General features: G+C 31.9%; 4 protein-coding genes across 4 annotated transcripts; 3 read left to right on the plus strand and 1 right to left on the minus strand.

Moving 5' to 3' along the window:
- Positions 1-8146: 8146 nt before the first annotated feature.
- On the plus strand, positions 8147-10175 carry LOC18020881 (cyclic dof factor 3). Its single transcript, XM_006404310.2, has 2 exons — positions 8147-8482; positions 8893-10175. Exons 1-2 carry the CDS (start codon positions 8333-8335, stop codon positions 9997-9999), a joined length of 1257 nt encoding a protein of 418 aa, XP_006404373.1. The 5' UTR covers positions 8147-8332; the 3' UTR covers positions 10000-10175.
- A 4476-nt stretch (positions 10176-14651) lies between these two features.
- On the minus strand, positions 14652-16945 carry LOC18020882. Its single transcript, XM_006404311.2, has 4 exons — positions 16349-16945; positions 15395-15433; positions 15029-15113; positions 14652-14935 (listed from the first exon to the last, which is right to left on the minus strand). The coding sequence occupies exons 1-4, from the start codon at positions 16859-16861 to the stop codon at positions 14853-14855; spliced, it is 720 nt and encodes a 239-aa protein (XP_006404374.1). The 5' UTR covers positions 16862-16945; the 3' UTR covers positions 14652-14852.
- A 1630-nt stretch (positions 16946-18575) lies between these two features.
- Positions 18576-19410, plus strand: LOC18020883 (probable calcium-binding protein CML47). The gene has a single exon (XM_006404312.2). It carries the CDS (start codon positions 18742-18744, stop codon positions 19294-19296), a length of 555 nt encoding a protein of 184 aa, XP_006404375.1. The 5' UTR covers positions 18576-18741; the 3' UTR covers positions 19297-19410.
- A 748-nt stretch (positions 19411-20158) lies between these two features.
- On the plus strand, positions 20159-21871 carry LOC18020884 (chlorophyll a-b binding protein 4, chloroplastic). Its single transcript, XM_006404313.2, has 4 exons — positions 20159-20515; positions 20907-21055; positions 21146-21412; positions 21504-21871. Exons 1-4 carry the CDS (start codon positions 20307-20309, stop codon positions 21632-21634), a joined length of 756 nt encoding a protein of 251 aa, XP_006404376.1. The 5' UTR covers positions 20159-20306; the 3' UTR covers positions 21635-21871.
- The last annotated feature ends 23 nt before the right edge of the window (positions 21872-21894 follow it).

Here is a 21894-nt window from a genome sequence, read left to right on the forward strand (position 1 = left end):
TGCTCTTCGTCCAAGTATGAACTATTTGCATATGTATATGATCAAATTAGAAACATCTAGAGAAATGATCGATGCTGGTTAAAGTGGTCGAGTTGTGGGAGCCATTTATGGGGATGCCTACTTAATTACGCGTGACTGTTTATTTAGTCACTGACAAATGGGTTAAGTCAAGGGAAGCTTTGTGTCTAATTGTGCTTTAAGAAAGTGCTTTGTTATATAATTTGCTTATACTAATTATAACATGGTTCGATATTGTGCTGCATTCGAGAAATTTTATTTTAGGAATTTAACGGAAAAAAGTAGTAACATAATTTTTACCAAACAAAAAAAGTAATAACATCATTAAGCTCTACATTACTCTATATTAAAGTTTCTTGAATGTGAAATGAGTCAAACTATATTTTATCGGGTGATGTAATTACAAGAAAAAGAAAATTCTTCCTTAAAAAGGAATTTTTAATAATGTTTACACATGATAATAGAAATTAACATTTCTTATTTAATATTAATGTAATCTCGTCAAAATAAAAATTAATCCACTATTTAAAAGTGAATACATTACATTATATATAGGTATGTAAGCTTGTATATGTAGATCCATTTTTTATCTCCACAATTTTCATTCACCGTCTGAATCTGTTGATTATCAAATATTTACACATAATAGAAATAAAAACTCGCAATACGACCAATAAAGCAAAACTATGTGAATATCAAACTTTGCTTACTTTTCGAAGATACTAACTACATCTTTAATGGAAATCACAATAAGTCTATAATGGAAGATAGCTAAGCACAGACAGAATTGTAAAATATTTTCAATTGTTTGATCATGTTGACAAAGTATATCTTAGACTCTTAGTAATCCATTTAAATAAAGTTAGAATATATGTAAGTGCACATCGATACATGCTTGTCAAAGTCATGGCACTAACTCTAAATGATGTTTATTGATCACTTCACGATTTTGGCTTCTATAGTGGCTAATTCATCATACCGCTTAATTATTCTTTATATACAACTTTTTGAAAATTTTAAACATCTTTTACAAAATGAAGTCTCGGATAATTATGTAGTTTAATATAGTTTTATCGAGCTGTATAATTAAACCGAAAAATATTAAACTAAATATTAAAATTTGATAAAATGTTGTTGTAATTAAATTTATATACAAACACTCACATATTCTAATAAACAAAATTAAGATTAACTTTCATCCCGGTGCGGGTAAGCGCCTAGTTTATATATATTAAGAACTAAAACATTCACATATTTCGAACTTAGATCTCCTCTCTGATCGATGTCTGAAGAAAACCTATTGCTAAATTATGGACTGATCAAAAGAAGAGAATGGGCTGGAGAGACCGTGAGAATAGGTCATAAATGTATTTTCATCGTTGTAGTAGATTAACAGTTTCTTTAATTACAATCCACTTAGTGAAAGCTTTTTGGGCATATACATGCACTGCTTTTTCTGCAAAATGTCAAAATATATCACAACGTCGACAAAGTTAACAACCACAATTGCGAAAAGTTGTGTTCTTGGAAAGTTTCCCTTTCGTATATTAAGTTAATAACAACATTTATTAAAAGTCAATAGTGGGCTTTGCTTATCACATGATGCACATCACACCCTCTCTCTAGGTTTCCCAATATAATAATTAATAAATTAATGGACTGAAATTTATCATTTCATTTTCCTTTTCGTCATTGATATTTGCAAGGGATACGTTTTTGACTTTGAGGAAAGCTCCAACTAAGAGAACACTTAGAAAATTATGTCGAGCTGAAGTGGACCAATGGTTCTAATTCGGTTTCGGGTTCGACCGAGTTTCGTTTATCGGTTCAGTACAGTTACTCTAAAACCAATTGACTATGGAAAAAAATTGGTTTGCCGGCCCAAAGTGATTTGACGCCTAAACCGTACCGTAAAAATGATGCCCTTAATTAAAAAAAAAAAGAAATTTGAAATTAGAGGATAAACAACTTTTTGCTTAAAATCAATTTTTTAAGTTTAAGATCGATTTTTTTTAAGCTCGGAATCGATTTTTGAAGCTCAGAATCGATTTTTTAAAACCAGAATCGATTTTTTGAATTCCAGAATCGATTTTTTGAATTCCAAAATCGATTTTTATAAGCCAGAATCGATTTTTTTAAAAATATTTAATATGGATAATGACTCTTATTTATATGCAATTTTTCTTTCTCATTTTTTGTAGTTGATCGATGTGGGATAAACCTATTTACATACTTATAAAAAAATTTAGGGTTTTTTTGCTGCCACCAAAATTAATGTCTTTTAACTACCCTGAAACCATTGCTTCACGGGCTTACCTGTGGGCCGACCCTTTACAAAGATTATACTTTGATATGATATACTAATTGCGATTAAAGAATATAGAGTATTTCAGGATAATAGATATATAAATAGTGTTCAAATTGTTTCTAGGAACACCCAGGAATGTTGTTTCTTATTCTGGTGTACACTTGGAATATAAATAAAGTACAAAAAACAAAAAAGTAAGAAAGACTTCAGTTGGTATACAATTTTACATGCAAGTCTACATTTTCTAAAAAGTATATTCGATTTGATTTTAGAAGAATATTCTCGACTAGCGCAAACAAGTCCTTCAGGTACGTTTACCAAATCACCAAACATTGAGTGTTTAAGAAAACTAGAGAAGGCTTGAATTTTTAAATGGGCCTTAAGGATGATATATGGACTATACTATACGCTCAGTGAGGAAGCGAACATTTGGTTATGTGGAAAATATTTGAATTGTTCAGAGCCATTGGTATAACAGAGTAACAAAGTAGAAAATTAGGGTTTTAACTTTGAAGGACTTAACCCATATTTGACTTTTGATAGAAGTTAAGGTTTCTCATATCTATCTTTTTTCTTATCCCGTGTGTTTGTAACACTAAAGAATAATTATACATGTAATGTACTTTTTATAGGTGTAAGATATACCTGAAATAAAAATATGTAAATCCATATGTTTTTTTTACCAAAGCAAATCCATATGTTTATCTCACAGTTGATGAAAAATCTTGTTTCATTACCGAAGAGATCCTCTTTTTTACTACTTTAGTTGTATTGATTTCTTTAAAGCAAATAGTGAATCGCAAAGTAATCAAATTGTTGTTTCATCGGAAGAAAATAAAAATCCATTATCCGAATTATATGGTTAAGCAAAAGAAGAAAGAGGCTACGTAAAAAAAAAAAGATGATCATCCCAAAAAAAATAAAAAAATAGAAAGAGTGTTGTTTTTGATGTAGCTCCCAAGGGGATGCAGTGTCCACATTTTGCCAGCTGATGTGTAAAGGCAAGGCTTAAACACAAAGCTGGCTTATATTCACATAAATTCTTATCTATTTGTTTTTTCTTTTAAAAAATCCTCTCTTTTTTTGATAAAGAAAAAAATCCTATTTCAAAAACGCTAGATCGGAAAGTACAAATGCATATATTCAGATAAAGAAAACAGAAGAATAACTGAGCAAACACGTTTGATATTTCTCTTCTTTTTAGATAATTATGCTCTTATCTAAAAAATCTAAAAAGTTTTTCAAATAACGAATTCATCTAAAAATAAAACATTTATCCTACAGAGTTTCCAAGTTAGAATAGATTTCTTTGATGACCAACATGGAAAGACATTTATTTTGACCCAACAAAAAAATGTCTGATAGAAATTACATATATTATAAAAATTTACGTTACAAACGAAAAAAGCTGAAAGTGTGTAAAAAGTCTCTGTTTGCACTTGAAAATTGGGAGCATTATTGAAAACATACATTTTTTTTAATCTATCGTGAAAACAAAAATCTTTTATAATTCTTATCAAAATATTTTTGTTGTGCAACTATTCAAAACATTAAACTCAAACACTAACCTATACTCAAATGGGAAATTCAACGAATTTTTGGAGTACACAAATTTGAAGAAATTCATCCTTTCACGTTATTTTAGGGAATATTGTCATTTGTTCATTCTATAAATGAACTTATTAATTGGGCTTCCAACTGACATTTCTTCTTTGAAAAAGGACCATTTGAATTTTTCCCTTATTTTGCAAAGAAGTAAAAAGCCTGTAGTACTTTTTGGTTTTTAGTTTCTACAACTTTTCCTTTCTTTGGTTTCTCTTCTATCACATCTTTCAACAAATTATCCTAAAAAAACGTTTGAAACAGATAGATGTCAATTATCAGCAAAAGCTTCTATAAATTTCGTTAGCTCTTCCCCCATATTGTTACCATTTAAATTTTAAAACCAATGCTCAGATAAGAAAATAAAAAATCAACGAGCAAAAGTTAGAATGCGATCACAGTTCAACACGTGGAGGGTGGCGATTAGATCGACCAAGAGAAAGACATGCACCTTTTGCTGAAATCTATGCGCAGATATGATTGAGGCCACCACAAAATCCGACGTGGCAAAAGGCAGACTTTGATTTAGATCCTCCAAAAAACACAAGTTGGTTATTTTACAACGTGGCAGAGAGCAAATAACCTTTTTGTTGTCAGCCAATGGTTTACTGACACGTTATTGAATCGAACCTTTCATTGTTTTTCCTTATCCACACGTACAGCTAACTAGTCCGATTACCAAAATCAAATCATGCAGAGTGAGTAATATTGGGCACATGCCGCATATCCATTAAATATCTTTATCTAGATTGTAAGAACTTTTTTATATATTCGATTTTTGAAAACAATAAAAAAAATTGAGGAATTATATCAATTTCTTCAAGAGCTATGAGTTTACTACACTAGGATTCTTTAGGATTTGAAGGATAGAGAAATCTGAAGCAAATCACATTTAAAGTCAGAGCTACACTTCCCTAATATATTGATGCGTTTAATCCTGAAATTATAATGCAAACACAGTAGTATTTAAAAGTTGAATATACTAGAGATAAAAAAAAATAACACTATAAATTTATAAGAATCACACGGATGAACATGAGACTATATCGTTTGTTCCTTATGGATTCATCATAACCACTAAAAATCAAACAAGTTTCTACTAACAGACTCTTACCACAATGATTTGAGTAGTTATAGTGACATCTATCAATGCCAACAATCCATTTCGATCACAAATACAACAATTATATATATTTGGTCAATTAGAGATTAGACAAACACAAGTCCAAATCTTTCATTCTTAACTAGCTAGAGAGCTGATGCATTCAGACTTTCTCGAGTTTACAAAGCAAACGTGATTTCCAAAAATAATGCCATGAATTTCAAGCTTATGGAGCTTTATCATCAACAAATTCATAGCAAAAACGGATAGCGCAGAAGAATATATGATTACTTGTGGCCAGATACTGACCAAACTCTCTATTCTCTTTCATCTAGTTCACTTTCTCCGCTGCTTCATTCTTTCTTTTCTTCTTTCTGTTGAGTGGCATTCAGTTAGGAGTTTAAACAAAAACCAACAAACAGAACTTGAGAAAAGCAAGAGCAAGAATTCCCTCTTTTGTTATATTTTCTTCTTACACATCTTGTGTGGTATACAATGTTTTCTGTTCACTAATAAATCACCATCGACAAACACGATAATGGTAGATGGCACTATACTGTAGTATGGGTGACTATAATTTAATAATACGCAAATCAGAATCCTTGTAATTAAGCAAAACACAAGTTAGAATGACAGCCACCTATCATAAATCAAAGTAAATTCCAACAAAATTTTATTTTTTTAGCTTATCATTTTCAAGACGCATGAATTCTATTAGGAGTGTCCTTCAAATTACATTTTCAAGTGTGATTATACATCTTATCGTTCACCTCCATTATCAAAGTACCACCCTTTTCGCACATGGGACATCCAAAAGGATATAAAAAAATTCATTAACAAACGTAGATTTTGGAAAGTTAGAATAATTCGTCATGAATGTTTGTGTAATTTTTAGATATTTTTTTTAAATTATTTTTGACTTTAGGTTTTCGATTTTCAAGTTTTTGGTTTTTTTTATTTTGCTGTAGATTTTAGTTTAAAAAAAAAACTTGAATGGTGGTTTATTTAGATTTTGTTTTTTTTTAAAACATATTTTTTAAAAATTGAATATTATTTTACTAATAATGAATCTATGAGTTTGGTCTTTGCCTAGGATTTCGGAGTTTAAAAGATGTTTGACTTTCAAACAATGACATCATATGAGATAATGGTTAGATAATTGCTGTGATTTGGGTATTTGATCCTAAAATTTTAGATGAGTTCCAGTATCTCCAATATCAGTATCTTATAACTAGCAATAAAGATCATTTTCAAGAAAAAGATCAAATCTCCAAGATGATCGAGGATAATTTCATTGTTTTAGAAAACAAAAACGACTCTGATATCTATATTTTTATTTTTAGAGATGAAGATGGAAAATTTTGTTTTTATATTAAATTAAAAAAATCAAAGTTAACAGTTTTAAAATGACTCTTGTTATGGCAACAAATATTTATTTCTTTGTAATGTCTTGCCAGAGAGTATTATGGATGTTTGGAGAATTCCATTTATTTCACAGATGAGGAAGATATAAACAATGCTAAAGTGATCAAGCTTGGTGATGGATCTGATGGTAGTATTATTAAGAACGTGAAATCTTCTGCTGAGAGTTGTTTTCAGATGTTTTCTCCTTGTTTTTGTATGACAATGTCTTTGCCTACAAGACAAAAGTTGCAATTCTCCGATAGTTTTCCAATGACATACAAAAGATAAAAGATTTGTTCAAAAGTTATTGGAGGAAAATAATTTCTTGATATATGGTCGGAAAATTCGTCAGTAAGTCCTTGGAAAATTGTGTCAAGTTTGAATCCAGTTTTGCTGTGTGTTGACTTCGAGGAATATTCCATCTTTTTTGTTCCAACTTCTAGGGAATTTATAATACTATCTCTGCTAATGGCAAAACTAGAATTTTTTTTTTCATAGATACGAATGATGAAATTGGAGCCGATCCTAAAATTTAAAAAACTAACAAGAAAATCGTGCACTTTTTGAACATAAGATTTCGATCATTTGTCACCATATATGTTTTTCTTTTCTAATTACTTGTTTTCTTTTTTGTAATTTTTGGGATATAAATATATCAAACTCACAAAAAATTTAAGTAAAGTCTAAAAAGTATCAATAAAAAATGCATAGATTAATGTATAATTTTTTTAAAAGTAAGCACATTATTTAGAGATATTTACATAAATGCATATTTTTCATATGTTTAAAGTTAGCAAACTAAATTTATAGATTTGAAAGATGTTTGGCTTTCAAACAATAACATCCTAGGAGAGAATGGTTAGATAATTGCTGTGATTTGGGTATTTGATCATGAAATTTTAGATGAGTCCCATTATCTGCAATATTAGTATCTTGTCACTAGCAATAAAGATCATTTTCAAGAAAGATATCAATTCTCCAAGATGATCGAGGAAAATTTCATTGTTTTAGAAAACAAAAACAAAACTTTAAGATCTCTATTTTTATTTTTGGAGACGAAGATGGAAAAATATTTTTTTCAGATTAAATTAAAAAAAAATCAAAATTAACAGTTTTTAAAATGACTCTGATATGGAACAATTGGTATCAGATTGTCATAAGTTCAAAATTGTTGTTGGAAGCAATGAGTTTTGTAATGTTGTGTGTAAATTGAAAATTCAGCCAAGAGATAGATGTTACCTACTCACATATTTTGTATCAAAATAAAATCGAATACATAGATGGAAGATAACAAATTTAGTCATTCACGGTTGTATAAAACTCGTGAATGGATAATATCATCAAATTTACTTTTTAAATGTACCTTTCTCATAATATAGCATATATACTTGCTTATATAATAATTTATTTTCTGAAAATTCTGAATCTGTAATTTTGATTTGAAGTTTATGAAAACAAAAGTAATAGTAAATAAATGTGTAAAATACATGTGCGACAAATTATAAGAGAACCAAAACAAAACAAAAAAAACTATAGCTCATATGCGAATAATAATAGACATAAAAAGGTACGAATTATTATTATTATTATTATTATTATTATTATAACCCGACAACCCGACCCGGCATTAATGAGCCAAAAAGGAAAATATCAGAGGCCACATAAACTTGTGGCTGAGAAATGAATTGTGATGCTGACGTGGTACCCCCTTCTCTTTTATACGTATCTAAATCCCTAATTTCCACAATTCACCTCCAAATTCCCCAAATCTCCCCCAAAAAAATATTTTTCTTAAAAAAAAAAAACAATTTCACAGAGTGGGAAAGAGAAGAAGAGGAAACACAGAGACTTGCACGAGCTTCCTCGCTTCTGTTTTTTTACTAATCGAGGAAAAAAAAATGATGATGGAAAGTAGAGATCCAGCTATTAAGCTATTCGGTATGAAAATCCCTTTTCCGGCGGTTTTTGAGTCGACGGTGGCAGTTGAGGAGGAGGAAGAGGAGGAGTTTAGCGGCGGAGATGGTGGAGAGGTTAAATCAGCAGGGAAGGTATTTGATTGATTTTGCTCTGTTTTCTTACAGGAATCGATTAAAATCGATTGATATACTGTGAAATTAAAATCGAGTCAAGTAATTTTGTTTTGTCTCTATAAATCTCAGAAACTTTATACAGCTTTGAATCGGACACTCATATCCTCTGTTTCGAAATTACCATGTTTATTGAATCCGATAAGAAACTCTGTGTATTTTTATTCATTTTTGGATCTAGAGCTTCATGAACGATTTAGAGTAACTAGAGTTTGATGAAGAGTACTCTTGAATATTAATTTTTGTATTATCTCAATAATTTAAGAATATTTGTTTTGATTCTTCGTCTAGAACTTTCTTTAAAAACTTTGTTTATTCATTAATCCATTTGCAAGTGTTCTTAATTAAATGTTTATTTGCCTCTCTCTCAGTTAACTCCAGAGTTATCAGACAAATGTAACGACAACAGTCATGACAAAGAGGAGGCGACATCAACAGATCAGATAGAGATTAGCGACTCGCCTGAGGATAATCATCAGCAGCAGACAACAACCGACGGTAAAATCCTGAAGAAACCAACCAAGATTCTGCCATGTCCGAGATGCAAAAGCATGGAAACCAAGTTCTGTTATTACAACAACTACAACATAAACCAGCCTCGTCACTTCTGCAAAGCCTGTCAGAGATACTGGACTGCTGGAGGCACCATGAGAAACGTCCCAGTCGGTGCAGGACGACGCAAGAACAAAAGCTCCTCCTCCTCTCATTACCGTCACATCACCATCTCCGAGGCTCTCGAAGCTGCAAGGCTCGATCCGGGCTTACAGGCAAACACACGGGTCCTGAGTTTTGGCCTGGAAGCTCCCGTGAAGCTACAAGGAGACCAGAAGGTCTCGAACGGAGTTAGAAACGGGCTCGTGGCTCGGGTAGAGAATGGAGATGATTGCTCAACTGGTTCTTCTGTGACTACCTCTAACAATAATCATCACTCCGTGGATGAAACAAGAGCACAAAGCTGCAGAGTTGTTGAGCCACAAACGAACAACAACAACAATAACATGAGTGGTTATGCTTGTATCCCGGGCGTTCCGTGGCCTTACACGTGGAATCCGCCGATGCCTCCACCTGGTTTTTACCCTCCACCGGGTTATCCAATGCCCTTTTACCCTTACTGGACCATCCCAATGCTCTCATCACCTATGAGCCAAAAGGGTTCAAGTCCAACTCTCGGAAAGCATTCGAGAGATGAAGAATCAGCGAGAGAGGAGAATGAGACAGAGAGGAAACAACAGAGGAACGGGTGCGTTCTTGTGCCGAAAACGCTGAGAATTGATGATCCTAACGAAGCAGCAAAGAGCTCGATATGGACAACGTTAGGAATCAAGAACGAAGCGATGAGCAAGGGAGGTATGTTCAAAGGGTTTGATCAGAAGACCAAGAAGAATCACAACAACAACGATAAAGCCGAGAACTCTCCTGTTCTTTCTGCTAACCCTGCTGCTCTATCAAGATCACTCAATTTCCAAGAAGGGATTTAGAGTTATATATTCGTGAGTGTATATATATGTATGATTTGATGTATAGATGTTGGAGAATGGTGAGGTTTTTTGAGAATCAACTCTTTTCTTCTTCCTCGGTGACCTTCTTCCTTTTAGTCCCTCAGTAATCAAAATCCATCCAGATATTTAGTTACTGTACACTATTGATTTTCTTTGATTTTTCCGCTTTTTTTTTATCGTTACTTTCTTTCTTCATTTGTCAAAAAATGTTGGAAGAACATTAATGGTAAAAAGTTGACATTGACCGTTGTTGCGTTGGCATTTCAACCGACGCTTACTTGTTCTTATCTTGTGAACAGTTTGTACTTATAATAAAAAATACTCAGGATTAAACGACTAATGCGATGCATCATGCAAGTTAATTGTAAAAGTTTAAAAATATTTTTCCTTAAATCGTCCAGTATACATAAAAATTAAAATATTTTAGCTCAGAGTTCACCATAATTTTTGAAGTAATGAAAAATTGAAAACATCAGTTAAGTGACACTCGCTTTAAGATATTTTTATTAAAAAACACTCACTTTCAATTCTTTCAAAAATGGTTTACAAACACTAGTAATATTTTATTAAAGTGGATCATCAACTATTGAAAAAGGATTATCTTCGGGCTTGTATTCTATGAAACTTTGTGGGAATTTATGAAAAAGATTGAAATACTTTATATATAAATTAATTGTAATTTATTTGTTTAATTAATACTCCATCTGTTTTGGATTTTTTTTTCTTAAAATAAGTGATATTTTATAAATCTATGCAAAATGTAACATAAAATGATTTTAATTACTCTTATTTATTGATATAATTTTCAATTAAAAAACTCTAAATTCAATAAAAAAATATTAGAAATGATATTATATTAATTTTTTGATTTATGTGCACAATCAGTACCGTGCCTTTCTTTAGAGAAACCGACAAATTATAAAATATATTGTTATTTTATTTTGTTTAAATTTGAAATTTTATTTAAAGTTAATTTATTGTTAATACTATTATAGTTTTAATTAAATAAAATATAATCTCAAATATCATAACACATTTGTTCTATATATATATATATGTGTAACTACATAATATTTTTCTACTATATACATACTAAATAAAATTATGTATTTAATAGATTTGGATAAAATTATAAAAAATATAGTCTTTAAAATTATAAATAAATTTGGTGGCCTAAAGCTAATACCTTTTTAAAACATATAAAGAACGGTTATGTACACAATTTTAAAATATCACTTAATTAAGAAGAGATGAGTGTTTTAAATTGTTTTTTAGTTTGGATAAAAAGTTGAAGAAAATACAACAATTCTTGGATAATTTGTTGAGCAATCATGACAGCGCCATTTCTTATTGTGGTTTTTTGGAAATTGTTTTTGCGAATATTAAAGAAAATGGAACGGTCCCATTCCACGTAGAGACAGTCAGAATTTAATATGTTGAAAAAGTTCTTTTTATTTGCATCCTTTTTCATCCTTCTTATAATTTGGATATTGATAAATACTGAAAAAAATGGGTCACTAAATGTTTTTTACGATTTTTAGTTTGTTATTTGGTCTGTGTCTTCGAAAGCAACTTAGATATTTCAAACAGCCAAACAATTCTTAGCCACAGATATATTTAATTTTATAATTTCTGTATAAGTTTCAGTCTTTTTCTTTTAACGGCAATATTATTATCATTCTTACAACTAAAAGTATGTCAAGTTGCTTTTCTCCTTTTTGAATAATACTTTTCTTTTCTGCCTTTTTGCATTTTGTGGCAAAGCAATTTTTCTCCTTTTTACATGTTTTTCCCTACCTTGCATTAAAATAATTTTATTATAGTCTTAAAAATTAATTATGAATACAGATTTTTCGTCTTCTTTTTTTTTCACCTGATATTCCAAACGCGTTTCAACCGCTTAACGCACCACTATAATGGAAGACTTGCAAGAACTGAGTCTATCTACTTTTTGTTCTGAATGTTTGGAAAATTAATATGTACTTGCTTTTCGCAAATGGTTCCAAATATAAGACAACAACGTCATTAAGATCTTTAGACCCCTAAATAAATAATAAAAAAGCAAGGAGAAATGAACTCATTTTTCATTTTTCAACATAAACAATTAACTAAAAGTAGGCGTACTTAATCTTCTGAATTCGCCACCTGTTTATTTATTCATCTAAATGTTTAAGGGCTCTACTGTGATTGGCTAGCCAATCTTACTATAATATGATAAATTTGAAACCATAAGCAAATGTTTCTTTACAAGCATATATAACTAGCTGGTTGTAATCTAAAAGACTAAACGCATAAATGTTTTGGTTGGATTGTGAGTCGAATAATTGGACACTTTGATTTTTCACTGATATACTATTTGACTACTATTCATATACATACTGTGGGTTTATAATTGCAAAATGATACGTATCATGATTTACGAAACTGTTAGAAAACTTCTTATTATTGTTGTCATTAATTAACGATGTTCTACAGTATAGTGATTTATATAACTAGAATTAACAATAACTGTATCCTGTTAATTTTGGTCGACTAAAAAAAAAATAATGTCTTCCAAAATATAAATTTGTTTGTTCTCAACCTAATGGTTTTGAGTATAGTGAAAAATGAAAATGCACTCATGGAGGAAACAATTTGAAGAGAATCTTGAGATCAAACATTAATGTCTATACACACAAAGAAATAGGATGGTTTCATTGGGAAAAATTATGATTTAGTGTTGACTCTTAATTATCAAAGTAAAACCACACCATGAATTGGAAGTGAGAGTCAACTCTCCACTAAAAAGTATTTATATCATCTTTTTATTGGTCATCAATATTTATATCATCTATTATTATAAATACAAGTCACAACACATTTTTAAATCTATAGATTGTTTTTCTTTTGAATTATATCTACGTCCCGATTTTATTATTATTATTATTATTATTATTATTAGAGTGTGTTACTACTAAACGTATTTTTGAGTTATCTAATGTCCAAAAAAGGATTTTTGTGTTTTAATTACCATACATACTTTTCTACTATTTGGAGGAGACAAATAATTGTTTTAACATTTTTGCTTACTTATCTATATTATTTCTTTATTTAATATTATATTAATATCACATACTTCCCATAATTGTTTGTTGTTATTTATCTATTATTTAAAAAATAATCAAATAATTATTTTGACATTATAAATTATATAATTTTTTTAATACTTTGATATCTATTTTATATTTTTTAATTTTTTTTTATCATTTAATGATAAACACATATGTATTCATATAGTAGCATCTACGTAAACACAAATAGATTGATATCTATGCAATTATATAGATATATATGTATACACATATGTATCCATATAGTAACATATACGTCAACACACAATATATGGATATATATATGAATATAAATGGATATAATTATATGAATACATATATATTTACATATCTATATGCATATATTATAGATGGATGTAATTATATAAATATATGTGCATATTTATATGTGTATCTATATAGTTACATATATATAGATGAATTCCATACAATTTAATGTGTGAAAACTGATAAATTAAAATGGATCCAATGTAATTTAGTGTGTAGAAGTTGATAAGTAGATTTAAGTGAATCTCGTATGTTTTAGTAAGGTAAAAAAAAAAGGATAAAAAATCCAAAAATGGAAGTAAAATAAGATAAATCCACCTGATTCAAAAAATGTCTTTTTTAGCAATTATATTTTCAAAAAGTACACCTAATAATAATATTCTTTTATTATTATTATTATTATAAAGTTATAGTTAATGCAAAAGATTTAAATAAACAGAAAAATAAAAATCAAGCGAGAGAATGAGTGCCAGGAAAAGTTTAGTGAGTAGATTTCCATAAGGACAAAGGAAGGGCTTTCCACAACGGAAGGCACTTCTACGATGCTGACACGTACTTTAGACTCTCTCGAGGAAGACCTGACACGCCTCAAAAAAGATAAGTAAAAAAAGTAATAGAAAGAGATCTTTTTGTATTCTTTCTTAACTTTAATAGTTTAATGTTTCAGGTTAAAAACATTGCCATATTATGTAAATAAATAACTATATTTATCGTGAATAAATTATTATAATCAATCTTTTTTTGGTTGCCCATAAATCTTTTTATTAAATCGGGAGACCAATTCACTAAAATCCAAAAAAGAAGAAGATTAGAATACACTTGTAAAAAAAAAAATCCAATTTATTTACTCGAGAAACGAATAAACAGGGACAAATAGTATGTTTCTAGAAGGACAAAAGGCACAAAGCTAAAAAAGCTTTCTTCAAAGTTCAAAGATAAGAGCATCTTAGGAGGAGTGCTTAGGTAATTTAAAAAAAAAATTAAATTATAAAAATAGAATAATTATGCTTACATAAGAATTGTAAACAGCGATGCTTAACAGATACTAGTAGACATTGTTATAAAATGAAGATGATTTTAAATTTAATAATTAAATAATATTTAAGCATCCTCTTTAGAGTTGCTATCATTGAACATGGTCTAAGAATCCATGAAGAAAAGAAAACACTCATTTCCATTTTATTGTTTCCCTAATAAATACGATATATTGTGTAGAAGACAGTTTTTTGTTTATCAGAAGACAAAGTTTCCATATTAAAAAAAAAATTACATAGACTCGAAACTAAATAGAGTATATATCAACTAAAACAAATAATGTACTACATAACTCGCATGTTTTAGAAATGACAAAATTTACAGATTCTTGTCCTCCAAGTAAATATTGAAGAACCCTTCGTTTTCATTTCCCAAACAATAGATCATCCGAGAAAAGCAAGAAAGAGAATCAAATACAGATCACTGAATCCTGCATCCACTGGACTCGGCCGCACGTTGTACATTCCCATAAGCTGTTAGCTCAATGAGGTCCATATCACGGCCTAAACATTTATTTTGCAAAAGAGCAGTTTAGGATCAAAAACTTAGTTAATAGTTTGTTCTATAAAAGAGAATGAAGGATACTGGAAAAATACCAGCAACTCGGCAGTAGGAACTCCTCTGGATAAGCTCGGCTCTTGAAATATCTGTTTTATTTCCCTTTGATCGGTTTACCTTTGCCTGCAACGTAGAACAAAACACAGTCAAATGACCCAAGAGCTTATGGCCTACTGTATACGACGAAGAGTAAAAAGCTAAATGCCTTAAAGAGTATGTTTGGTTAGAAGTTTTGGAGTGAAGTTTATCGTCTAAGAAGACTTAACTAAACAAAAGCTGGTCACAAGTCGAATAAGGGAGAATTGTAACTATAAACACTTATATTTTAGTAGACAATTAGACATCAATAAACCTTAAATGGTTATAAGTTTTAGTTTAGATTTCCACACGAGTAAGCTGCGTACCTGCAGGACTTGACAGTTTTCCAGAGTGCTCTTGCCACCCTAGAAACAATTGAAAGATAAATTATTCAGATACTTTGGAAGAAACATGAGCACTTCAATGACATATTGTTCCATGTTGATGACAATATCTTCCTCCTGCATATTATACTCTATATCTACTATGAATTCAGTTACATTATACGATTCAGCGAAAAAAAGAAATAGATTCATCATCAATACAAATAAATCTCAATTTGGAATATTAGGGTCACAACCATATCAACCAAAATGAAAGCAAGAAACATGACAGCAATAGTTCCAGATTCCCATAGCTTTCTGGATCTTTTAGACACTAATTCTCCCTTCCGAGAGGTTTCATAGTTTTTTTTGTTAATTTATCTCTAATTGTTCTAACAGCGTCCAGAAGCTGCAAATATTTCACCGTAGAATCAAAGTCGTGGAATCCTACCAAAAATCCTATCTTTGATGTGAAATGAAGCAAACTTTTAGATACAAGAACCCTTGTGGACACATCTCCTTAGATTTGGTTAATCATAAATAACAAAAGAGACTTCAGTAAACAAACAATATTACGCAAGATAAAGAGCACAAGACTTTAGACTTTGTTCAGTCTTCAACATGAGAGCACAAGGACGAAAAAAACCATTTCCCTCAGATCCCAAATCAAGAATGTATAAAAGCAAGAATTTCGAAACCACCGAAAACATCAGATTTCAAAAGCTCAATAACACAAATGAAGCAAATACATTCCAGAACTGTATTGAAACGACCTAGGAGCAAAATTCTCGGAGATCAAAGAGTCATCAAGTTTCTAAACCAAAATTCCAAATACTCCTAAAGAATCATGAAGTTTTCAGCTCAATCCTAAACCCTAAAATAACTAGGAACTCATCGGCAAAACAGAGTCTCATGAAGTGAGATTAGTAAAAATCGACCCTGAAGAAAAAGACAGACCTTGGAGTAAGGAACAATGTGGTCATAATCATGGCACAAGCATCCAGGACAACCTACGAGCTTCCTAAACACAATGTTGCCTAAGTGATCTCTCCGCCAACGCTCAGGATCTCTCCCTTTAATCTTCTCCGCTTTTTCCCAGCATTGCTGCTTCACGCTGTAAGGGAAGCTCCTCGGCTCCGGGTTCGGGTCATCGTAACCCGACCCGGTAAAGAGACCCGTCTCCTCGCGGTCGACTAAAGCGGCCGAAGTTGTAAGCTTTCCGCCGCGGGATTCACCGGAAGCCCGGTTGGGTGACCCGGGTCGGGTTTTCGACGGGGAAGAAGAAGATAAGGCTCGGTTTCTGCGTCTCTGCTGGTCTTTGCCGGCGCCGGGTTTCATCGCCGACTGTTGAGCTCTGATGATTTCTTGTTGATTATCCGAATCAAAAGAGGAGTTTTTGTGATTTAATTTGACGAAGAAAATCAAAAGATTACAGATTCTTCTTGAGACTATTGTCGTAGGCCAATCCATTTCTTACAGTCTTTAGGCCCATAAACACACACACACGCGCGAATATACATGTGTAGATGGGCTCGTGTGTTAATTATTGAAGATGTTTGATTTGGATACTCGTAATTTTGCTATCTACAAAGATAAGAGGTAGACATGAGAGGAAGAAACTTTGTATTTGTTCTTCCTTCTTAGGATGTTAAATTCATCACAAGACCTTTTTTTTTTTGGTACCGAGATTAAGACATTTACACAACCCACGCCTCATGTTTTCGTTTTTAGCTTTGATTAAGTTAAGTTACTTTTCATTTACAAGATTTTTGATTTTAAACGATTTGGTCATCTAATAACGTTTCCAATCATAATTTTTGAAAAGTTTTTTTGGCGAAGTAAAATGGATGGGAGGTCGAGCATTGCCACAAACGTACTAGAAGCGGAGGCTCTCTGATGGGCGATTCTCATGACCTCTTGCCTATCCTATAGACAGGTGATCTTTGAGACTGATTGTAAAACTTTAGTTAATGCACTTCGAAGGCGAGCAGTGGCCGGTTCTAAGTGCATGCTTTCAGGATATTTCCTGTCTTCTTACAAGTCTTGATAACGTGAGGATTGAATTCCAAAAGGGGGAGAGTAACAGAGTGGCTGATAGAGTAGCTCAGGAATCATTATCTTTTGATATAAATGTTCCTAAGTTGTATTCTTGTGTGCCAAGTTGGATTGTAAAAGAAGTAGAGGAGGATAAATCAGAGTTGTAATAAACCTTTGGAATAATATGAGTTAGATGTTGAGCCAAAAAAACAAAAAAAAACATAGCTTGATTATATCTTTAATTGGCTTTTGTTTTAATTTTCTTTCCTACTTTAAGCTTTAGCTTGTACATAAATTTTCGGTTGATAGATAAATTTTTAAATATCATCAATATGAACACAAGTTTCTTAATTCTAATAATATATTGTATCTTCAATAATCATTTTTTTTACTTAGTCCAATTTGTTAGTCCTCTATCAGGTACTACCATATATATATAGATCCAGTAGTGTATATATCCAGTAGTGTATACACAATCTTTAGGAATCACTATAATATTGAGCTCTATAATATTTCGCTTGAAATTCCGTTATATATAAAAAAAGACTACAACGTGAAAATTCCGTAACAATAAACTTTTATGTTATCAACATTTGACCCCCAAAAAAATTACATACATGTTTTCAACCAAAAAGTGATAGTGGATTGGAAACTGAATTAACACGAAGAATCTTCTCATATTCCACATAGCGAAACATTCCAAAGGGGTCGGTGAAAGCAACATGATTATTAATTGAAGAAAACGTTACCGGGAAATTGCATGGAAATTTCCATGTACTGGAATCCAAGATAAGGAAAGACACTCTCACTCAATTTTCGACTTTATTAATTTCAGAATGTTTTCTGCTCTTGGGTATGATGAGAAGTTGAGAACATCTTTTTATTTAATTAGGAAATCCAAATTAAAAAAGTAAAATAAAACATTATCTAGGTAATGACTACTAATGACTACTATTTTACTATCATATATAGTGATTGTTATTCTTATCTAGGATCATTTTTAATGAAAAACTGCTTATAAGGATATATATTTGCGGTGAATTTTAAATAACATTTTTAAAATATTTTCCTTGCTCTTCTCAAGAATTGTGGTAGTTTCTCAACAATTTCCGTAGAGACTTCTTCCGCAGACTTTATGAGTAAGATTTGTTTTGGTCTTCCTAAAAGATTACTTAACTAGAATGGTGGCGCCCCTTATAAAATTGGACCATGCTCAACACACATATTATCCATTCTTTGAAATCAAAGAGAGAGATAAAGAAACTTCATAAAAAATTGTTTATGGTATTCCACACACATAAATTTAGACTAATATGGACGATTCATCTGTTCTTAGCCCAATCTCTCTTCTCACCATAGCCATTCTCTTGTTCATTCTCAACCTCATGATGATAATCCAAGACTTCTCTTCGTATTTTCCCTATCCTCTCCATCTCTTCTTCTATAATGCCTACATTCTTTTTGCGTCAACAAGAAACAAGAAGCAAAATATGACTGAGCTCCTGATCATAAAGAAAGGTTTTGTCCCTACTCGAGTAGATAACAAGATGTCAGTGGAAGAAGTCAAGGCGATGATCGATGACTCGGAAGCTTTATACGAACGTTTGATAGAAGAAGGAGAAGAATACTTGCTTGAGAAGAGTGAGATGATGGGTAAGGAGATAGTGAAGAGGGCGTTTAGATTGTTTGATGAGAATCAAGATGGGTTTATAGATGAAAATGAGTTGAAACATGTTTTGTGTTTATTAGGATACGATGAGTGTACAAAGATGGAGTGTAGGAGGATGATTAAGGTTTTTGATGAGAATAGAGATGGGAAAATTGATTTTTATGAGTTCGTGAAGCTCATAGATAAGAGTTTTTCTTGAAACATATACCGAAACAATAGTTAATTATGTTGGTGACTAATTGAGGACAGAGGACCTGTCTAATATACTTCTTTTTTTTTTGTCGTCGTCGTCTAATTAACTTATTTTTGTTTATATATTCATTGCTCTGTAAATTTTGTAGAAAGTGATAATACAAGAGGAATTATTCAGGTATCCGACTACACAAGGAGTCTTAAGCTTCATAAGAGTTATAATAACGAATATTCAACATGTAACAACGTAAATTAAAATTCGTGATGACTTTGTATGGTTTTGAATATTCATTATCATGAATTTGGTTTTGGATGCCGTCTTATTTTCTATATTATGAAGAAATAGTCGTAATCTGTATGTATAACAAAAAGTATACCAAAAAACCCTCAAATTTTCATTGTATATCATTCAAATTAATAACGGCCCATAAAATAAAATCATTCCAATTAATAATATGTCATAAACCATGTGAACTCTGGTTCAGTTTCATCGGTTTAATATTTTTAACATTTTTTTGTTTGTTTTGTCAACACTTTTTTTTTGTCAACTAAGAAGGAAAATACTTCCTATCTTAGATGATTATGAGAGAATCGGACTTTGGATTTAGGTTCCACTTTGCCAATTCATTTCCATTTGATTGGTTGAGGAGAATTCTCAGTCCAGTATAATATTTTTATCCAAATTAATGACACGTGATATGAAAATGGACCCCACACTATCTTATTCCGACCAATCTCAAAGAACTTAAAAATCCTCAAAGATACGCTACCAAGATAAACCGATAAGCCTTTACCTCACCTCAACTCCATCTCATCCGTATAATCAACCACGTCATATGATCCAACGGTGGATACTCAGTCACTAAACCACAGCCACAAACAAAGAAAAAAAATCTCAAATAAACTTACAAATCCCTCAAAGTCTATTTCTTCACAATCATCTCCAAACACATCTTTCAATCTCTTGATTCAAACATTTCTCTTCTGTTTTCTCGGGTCGGATCAGGTGTAGGGAACATGGCGACTGTCACTACTCAAGCCTCGGCCTCGATCTTCCGACCATGTACCTCGAAGCCAAGGTTCCTTACCGGTTCTTCCGGTAGATTGAACCGCGAGTTGTCGTTTAAATCGATCGGCTCATCCTCAAAAACGGCGTCGTTCAAGGTTGAAGCTAAGAAAGGAGAATGGTTGCCCGGTTTGGCATCCCCTGGTTATCTCAACGGCAGGTAATTGTTTCACAAACTACATTCAATTTTGGTTTAACACAACTGAACTGATTGCATAATTGGTTAGTTTTCGATACCGGTTTAGCTAATGTGTATGCTGTATAATTGTATAATTTACAAAAATCCGACCAACTAAATAAATCAATTTGGTTTGGTTAATTTAGACCGGTTCTCTCCGGTATTACCGGTTTAGCTAATGGTCACTCTCATTTGCAAATTGTAGTCTTGCTGGTTAGTTTTCGCTACCGGTTTAGTTAATGTGTATGCTGTTTTATTGTAATTTACAAAAATCCGACCAAATGAATAATCAATTTTGGTTTGGTTAATTTAGAACCGGTTCTGTCCGGTATTACCGGTTTAGCTAATTGTCACTCTCTTTTGCAAATTGTAGTCTTGCTGGTGACAATGGGTTTGACCCCTTGGGACTAGCAGAGGATCCAGAGAACTTGAAATGGTTCGTCCAAGCAGAGCTTGTCAACGGACGGTGGGCTATGCTCGGCGTCGCAGGGATGCTTTTGCCGGAAGTTTTCACCAAGATCGGTGAGTCACCATTATAACATGAAACCATTTGTAACATTTCTTTCAAGAACTTAACACAGAGATTTTCTTGAAACTGGTCACTGTTGGTAGGAATCATTAACGTTCCGGAGTGGTACGACGCTGGAAAAGAGCAGTACTTTGCATCATCGTCGACATTGTTCGTGATCGAATTTATCTTGTTCCATTACGTTGAGATCAGACGGTGGCAAGACATCAAGAACCCAGGAAGTGTGAACCAAGACCCAATCTTCAAGCAATACAGCTTGCCTCCAAATGAAGTTGGTTATCCAGGAGGAATCTTTAACCCTCTTAACTTTGCTCCCACGGTCGAGGCCAAGGAGAAAGAGCTCGCAAACGGTAAAGCTAATCCTATTTCACGCAAGAAAGTGATAGTTAAGAGTTAAAGAGGCTAAAGACCGTTTTCTGTTGTTGTTTGTTGTTGTTGCAGGGAGGTTGGCAATGTTGGCATTCTTAGGGTTTGTGATTCAACACAATGTTACTGGAAAGGGACCATTTGAGAATCTGTTGCAGCACTTGTCTGACCCATGGCACAACACTATTGTCCAAACCCTTAGCTGAAGATTTTAAGACAGACTTTTATGAAACTCGTATCTCTATCTATCTTCTGCTACTTTCATGTCTATCTTTATGTGTGTTGCGTCTTAGAGTTCTTGGTTTTTGAGCGTGAAATCAGTATTGGAATTTGTTGTAGCTCCATGAACGAATTTACAAATCTTCAATGTACAGAGGAACTAAGTTAATCATGATTGTGCTACTCTTTAAAATCTAATATATTCATGTGGTACAAGCACATCATAAGTTATAATCCCAACCTGTTC

Source organism: Eutrema salsugineum, unplaced genomic scaffold (assembly GCF_000478725.1).
Source record: "Eutrema salsugineum unplaced genomic scaffold, Eutsalg1_0 scaffold_16, whole genome shotgun sequence".
Classification (NCBI taxonomy): Eukaryota; Viridiplantae; Streptophyta; class Magnoliopsida; order Brassicales; family Brassicaceae; genus Eutrema; species Eutrema salsugineum.

What these genes read in the sequence shown, in the direction of transcription:
- LOC18020882 (XM_006404311.2), bottom strand. Translation starts at nt 16,861, where the DNA reads ATGGATTGGCCTACGACAATAGTCTCAAGAAGAATCTGTAATCTTTTG. An exon ending in AAAACTGTCAAGTCCTGCAG is followed by an intron (nt 15,114 to 15,394) that starts GTACGCAGCTTA and finishes TCTACGTTGCAG; the next exon opens with GCAAAGGTAAACCGATCAAA. An exon ending in TTCCTACTGCCGAGTTGCTG is followed by an intron (nt 14,936 to 15,028) that starts GTATTTTTCCAG and finishes ATAAATGTTTAG; the next exon opens with GCCGTGATATGGACCTCATT.
- LOC18020884 (XM_006404313.2), top strand. Translation starts at nt 20,307, where the DNA reads ATGGCGACTGTCACTACTCAAGCCTCGGCCTCGATCTTCCGACCATGT. An exon ending in CCTGGTTATCTCAACGGCAG is followed by an intron (nt 20,516 to 20,906) that starts GTAATTGTTTCA and finishes TGCAAATTGTAG; the next exon opens with TCTTGCTGGTGACAATGGGT. An exon ending in GGAGAAAGAGCTCGCAAACG is followed by an intron (nt 21,413 to 21,503) that starts GTAAAGCTAATC and finishes TTGTTGTTGCAG; the next exon opens with GGAGGTTGGCAATGTTGGCA.
- LOC18020881 (XM_006404310.2), top strand. Translation starts at nt 8,333, where the DNA reads ATGATGATGGAAAGTAGAGATCCAGCTATTAAGCTATTCGGTATGAAA. An exon ending in AGGTTAAATCAGCAGGGAAG is followed by an intron (nt 8,483 to 8,892) that starts GTATTTGATTGA and finishes CCTCTCTCTCAG; the next exon opens with TTAACTCCAGAGTTATCAGA.
- LOC18020883 (XM_006404312.2), top strand. Translation starts at nt 18,742, where the DNA reads ATGGACGATTCATCTGTTCTTAGCCCAATCTCTCTTCTCACCATAGCC.